Source organism: Taudactylus pleione, unplaced genomic scaffold (genome assembly GCF_031769625.1).
Source record: "Taudactylus pleione unplaced genomic scaffold, aTauple2 ptg000693l, whole genome shotgun sequence".
In the NCBI taxonomy this organism is placed as follows: Eukaryota; Metazoa; Chordata; class Amphibia; order Anura; family Myobatrachidae; genus Taudactylus; species Taudactylus pleione.
This window is the reverse complement of record NW_028285095.1, coordinates 411,099-417,230: the sequence shown is the minus strand read 5'-3', so window position 1 is coordinate 417,230 and position 6,132 is coordinate 411,099. Positions and strand designations below refer to the sequence as shown.

The 6,132-nt window shown below is 49.1% G+C and overlaps 1 protein-coding gene across 1 annotated transcript; it reads right to left on the bottom strand.

The window, feature by feature from the left end:
• Positions 1–751: 751 nt before the first annotated feature.
• Positions 752–5,515, bottom strand: LOC148477751 (natriuretic peptides A-like). Its single transcript, XM_088456254.1, has 3 exons — positions 5,061–5,515; positions 4,337–4,622; positions 752–955 (listed from the first exon to the last, which is right to left on the bottom strand). The coding sequence occupies exons 1-3, from the start codon at positions 5,160–5,162 to the stop codon at positions 939–941; spliced, it is 405 nt and encodes a 134-aa protein (XP_088312380.1). The 5' UTR covers positions 5,163–5,515; the 3' UTR covers positions 752–938.
• Positions 5,516–6,132: the final 617 nt, after the last annotated feature.

Genomic DNA, 6,132 nt, shown 5'->3' with positions numbered 1-6,132 from the left:
ACTCACAGGACATGCTCACACAGAGCACACACATACACAGGGCACACTCGTACAGGGCTCCCCCACACAGGGCATGCACACACATACAGGGCACACTCGCACACAGAGCACATGCTCACTCAGGGCACACTCCAACAGTGCTCCCACACACAGAGCACACTCACACACAGAGCACATACACAGGGCACGCTTGTACAGGGCTCCAAGACACAGGGCAAGCACACACATACAGGGCACACTCTTACACAGAGCAACGCTCAGGGCACGCTCACACAGGGCACGCTCACACAGAGCACACTCGAACGGCACACTCATACAGAGCACACTCAAACGGCACACAGAGCACACTCACAGGGCAAGCTCACACAGGGCACACTCAAACGGCACACAGAGCACACTCACAGGGCAAGCTCACACAAAGCACACTCACACAGAGCACACTCACACAGAGCACACTCACACAGAGCACACTCACACACAGAGCACATTCACAGGGCACGCTTGTACAGGGCTCCCACGCAGAGGGCAAGCACACACATACAGGGCACACTCTTACACAGAGCAACGCTCAGGGCACGCTCACACAGGGCACACTCACAGGGTACACTCACACAGAGCACACTCACACAGGGCACACTCACACAGAGCACACTCACACAGAGCACACTCACACAGGGCACACTCACACAGAGCACACTCAAACGGCACACAGAGCACACTCACAGGGCAAGCTCACACAGAGCACACGCCATAGTGTACAATATTTTATTTTAATATGAACTATGAAGTGTTAAAAATTACAAATGTATTTATAAAACATGAAATAAATACGTATAAATAAATAAATATGAGGAGCCTCATCATAAATAGAACGGTCTCAGTGACGCATCTTGTAGGGGTCTTAGGTAGCAGGTGGGGTCTCTGCAGCTCTCTCTGCGTTAAATCCTTCGGGACCCTGAGGAGAGAAGCAATGGCCAGTGTTAGTATAAACCGGATTTACATGACACAGGATATATTACCAGCTCATTAAGATCAGTGCAGCTGCTGGAAGCGCACATTGCAGGCAGCCATTTTGTGGCATAATGTGCCTCAGTCACTTCACTCATTTCCACCCAATGGATGAGCTGCATCCCCATGAATATTGGTTTGCTCTACAAAATGGCTGCTGGCGCTGTGTGTAGGTGAAAGGTAAGTTAGGACATGGGCTTCTCTCTGATCTGATGTGTATGTACCTCACAACATAATAAGCCCAAACCCCGCCCCCAGCCACCTAGAAACGCCCACTCCTCGCTGATACTTTGCCCCTCTCCAGGATTGCGAATCAAAAATAGCGCGCTAATATCAGGACAATTACTGTAGGAGGTATAATGACAGCAAAGGCCCCGGCAGCTACACAGAGGGTTAAACTGTGTGCGCCCAGTTCTGCACAAGAGCAATGTCTGCTGGTCAGTGTATGTATTATTATAGCTATAAGGTACAATGATCCTATGTTATGGCTGAGATGCTGTATATACTGCGTGTTACATTCTGTGCACAGGCCATAGGGATCTATAACTCTGGTAATAAGCGGAATAGCAACTAATAGGAATGTTCTTGACGTGTGTACTGCCAATTACATGACATCAAACATCTGATTGTTTCCCTTTATACAAGTTACATATATGCCAGAAAGCGTGTGCACACCCCCCCTGTACATAGCAGTAACTATCACATGTCAGAGTACATGTATGCCAGAAAGCGCGTGCGCACCCCTGTACATAGCAGTAACTATCACATGTCAGAGTACATGTATGCCAGAAAGCGCGTGCGCACCCCTGTACATAGCAGTAACTATCACATGTCAGAGTACATGTCTGCCAGAAAGCGTGTGCACCCCTGTACATAGCAGTAACTGTCACATGTCACAGTACACGTATGCCAGAAAGCGTGTGCGCACCCCTGTACATAGCAGTAACTGTCACATGTCGGAGTACACGTATGCCAGAAAGCGTGTGCGCACCCCTGTACATAGCAGTAAGTGTCACATGTCGGAGTACATGTATGTCAGACAGCGTGTGCGCACCCCTGTATATAGCAGTAACTGTCACATGTCGGAGTACATGTATGTCAGAAAGCGTGTGCGCACCCCTGTACATAGCAGTAACTGTCACATGTCGGAGTACAAGTATATCCCAAAGCGTGTGCGCACCCCTGTACATAGCAGTAACTGTCACATGTTGGAGTACATGTATGTCAGAAAGCGTGTGCGCACCCCTGTACATAGCAGTAACTGTCACATGTCGGAGTACATGTATACCAGAAAGCGTGTGCACACTCCTGTACATAGCAGTAACTGTCACATGTCGGAGTACATGTATACCAGAAAGCGTGTGCACACTCCTGTACATAGCAGTAACTGTCACATGTGGAAGTACATGTATGCCAGAAAGCGTGTGGGCACCCCTGTACATAGCAGTAACTGTCACATGTCGGAGTACATGTATACCAGAAAGCGTGTGCGCACCCCTGTACATAGCAGTAACTGTCACATGTCGGAGTACATGTATGTCAGAAAGTGTGTGCGCACCCCTGTACATAGCAGTAACTGTCACATGTCGGAGTACATGTATGTCAGAAAGCATGTGCGCACCCCTGTACATAGCAGTAACTGTCACATGTCGGAGTACATGTATGTCAGAAAGCGTGTGCGCACCCCTGTACATAGCAGTAACTGTCACATGTCGGAGTACATGTATGTCAGAAAGCGTGTGCACACCCCTGTACATTGCAGTAACTGTCACATGTTGGAGTACATGTATGTCAGAAAGCGTGTGCGCACCCCTGTACATAGCAGTAACTGTCACATGTCGGAGTACATGTATGTCAGAAAGCGTGTGCGCACCCCTGTACATAGCAGTAACTGTCACATGTCGGAGTACATGTATACCAGAAAGCGTGTGCACACCCCTGTACATAGCAGTAACTGTCACTTGTTGGAGTACATGTATGTCAGAAAGCGTGTGCGCACCCCTGTACATAGCAGTAACTGTCACATGTCGGAGTACATGTATGTCAGAAAGTGTGTGCGCACCCCTGTACATAGCAGTAACTGTCACATGTCGGAGTACATGTATACCAAAAAGCGTGTGCACACCCCTGTACATAGCAGTAACTGTCATATGTGGAAGTACATGTATGCCAGAAAGCGTGTGGGCACCCCTGTACATAGCAGTAACTGTCACATGTCGGAGTACATGTATGCCAAAAAGCGTGTGCGCACCCTTGTACATAGCAGTAACTGTCACATGATGGAGTACTTGTATGCCAGAAAGCGTGTGCGCACCCCTGTATATAGCAGTAACTGTCACATGTCGGAGTACACGTATGCCAGAAAGCATGTGCGTACCCCTGTACATAGCAGTAAGTGTCACATGTCGGAGTACATGTATGCCAGAAAGCGTGTGCACTCCTGTACATAGCAGTAAGTGTCACATGTCGGAGTGCATGTATGTCAGAAAGCGTGTGCGCACCCCTGTACATAGCAGTAACTGTCACATGTCGGAGTACATGTATGCCAGAAAGTGTGTGCGCACTCCTGTACATAGCAGTAAGTGTCACATGTCGGAGTACATGTATGCCAGAAAGCGTGTTCGCACCCCTGTACATAGCAGTAAGTGTCACATGTCGGAGTACATGTATGCCAGAAAGCATGTGCGCACCCCTGTACATAGCAGTAAGTGTCACATGTGGGAGTACATGTATGCCAGAAAGCGTGTGCGCACCCCTGTACATAGCAGTAAGTGTCACATGTCGGAGTACATGTATGCCAGAAAGCATGTGCGCACCCCTGTACATAGCAGTAAGTGTCACATGTGGGAGTACATGTATGCCAGAAAGCGTGTGCGCACCCCTGTACATAGCAGTAAGTGTCACATGTGGGAGTACTGCGCCCCAGGTCTCCCAGTCAGGGGGAGCGCGGTGATTACAGTAATTATCTCCTGTCTGTAGGACCCTGCTGTGTGCGGTAACATTGATGTCTGCATGGAGCCCTTAGGGCTGCGGATAGGGCTAATACAGGACAATCTGTCACAGTGCAGAACATCAGTCCCTGTATAGTACAATATGGTCATTCCGGCTAATGTGTTACAGATGCGCAGAGCCAGGAACGTGTCCGTGGTGCATACAGAGTGTATACAGAGTGTGAGTGTATACAGAGTGCAGCTATGGGTGTAAGGACCAGCTCACAGCCATCACCTCTGACAGCTACTATACCCAGTCATCTTATTGCATTGCTGCCTAGAAGGACATGCTGGGACTTGTAGTTCCCCAGGGGCTACCTAAAGTATGACACTCTTACCATTGCAGCCCAGTCCACTGAGAGAATCAATCCTGTCTATCCGCCTCCCAAAGCAGCTGGAGCCCCGCATCATCCTACGGCTCTGTAGTGTTCTTAACCCCTTCAGCAGCGAGTCATTGATGGGAGGTGGGTTGTTGCGAGTCGCTCTAGTATCAGGCAGGGGGGCTTCACTCTCTTCTGGGGTCACTAGCTGTGGGCGTTCTTCCCATCTGGTCTCCAGCACCCCTGGACTTGTTTCCAAAGCTTCAATCACTGCCAGTTTCTCCTCCAGTCTCTCTAGTGCATCCTGAAAACATGACAGGACAGGGTCTTAGCAGTCTCCTTCTATTGTAATCAATCAGTTCATGCTCTAAGACTGTTTGGGGCAGATGTACTAAGCTCTGGAAAGTAATACATTGCAGAGTGATAAACTACCAGCCAATCAGCTCCTAACTGTCAGTTTTCCAACACAGCCTTTAAACTGACAGGAGCTGAGTGGCTGGTACTTTATTACTCTCCACGATCACACTTTGCTGGCAGCGCCCGGTATCTGTGCAGATCTATTATACAGTATGTGATGTATGCACTGTACTGACATAAAAAGGAGCTTACAATCTAAGCTCCACTGGTGCAGGGACTGATGTGAATGGCTATATAGTCTCTGTACAGCGCTGCGGAGTATGTGTGCACTATATAAATAACTGGTAATAATAATAGTCTGGCACAAGACAGAGCCAGCTCTTACCTTGAAGGATTCCAGCTGCGAGTCCGTCTCTGTTACAGGGTGAGCTGCAGAGTACTGCGGGTGTAGGGTGACCAGTAACAGGACATACAGCATCCTCTCCATCCTCAGGTCAGGCAGAAGACACAGGTGCTGTTCTCTCTATCCCCCCTAATAATCTGCTGTCCTGTACCCAGCACCCCTCACATTTATAGTCCCCAGTGGTGGAATGTTATCTAGGCTGTCACATTCTCCAGGGATCAGGCTGGGAGAGAGCAGGTCTGTGGCTGCACAATCCCTTATAGGTCCTGCAGTTACTTGCTGGAGGAATGTACTGACCCTCTGACGATTACTCACTTTTGGGGGGGCCACAGCCACTCAGCAATGCCCCTCTGCCACAGGAACACCAGGTGCTAATCCAAATAACCCTCCTAAATTAGGATATTTGTATTCTGTGCGGCAGAGGGAATAATGACTGACTTCTGTCGGCTTTCATGCCTTTTGCCTATACCCCGCTGTCTGACGTCTGTGAGTCTGTCTTCAATGGTAGAAGTAATTAGCTCTTACGTTCTGCTGAGGAAGCTGTGTGACCATTACTGTGTGGACTCGGTGTCCTCTTAATGCACCCATCATGTCAGTGGTGTTTTTAATTATTTATTTGGTTAGGGGAGGGGGTTGTTGAGTTCAGAAACTTCCTAATTGAAGACGTATGACTCTGTGTGCGAGTCATGAGGCACTTTGTGAGATGAGAGGTGAGGTTGTGCCTCAGGGACATCATGCATTCCTAATGCTTGGAGAAGGAGGGCAGACATTTTGAACATTGGTATGGCTGCCTCTACCAGACCACGTGTAACGCCTCTGCCGCATGGAGGCGACCTTGGACGCTGTGGCGTGCTGTGATTTGTCCAAGTGCAGCCAGATGTTTGCCATGGCGTGTAGGGTTATGGGGCAAAATGGCCATGCTTGTGGAAGCAGAAGGTGGGGCAGGCTGAAGGCCTAGGGAAGTATACAGTCAGCGCCATGTTGCTTCTCATGTTGTAGAGCCGCACAGATGTCACAGGTCAAACGCTGGAGATCTTCAATGGAACAGAATCAT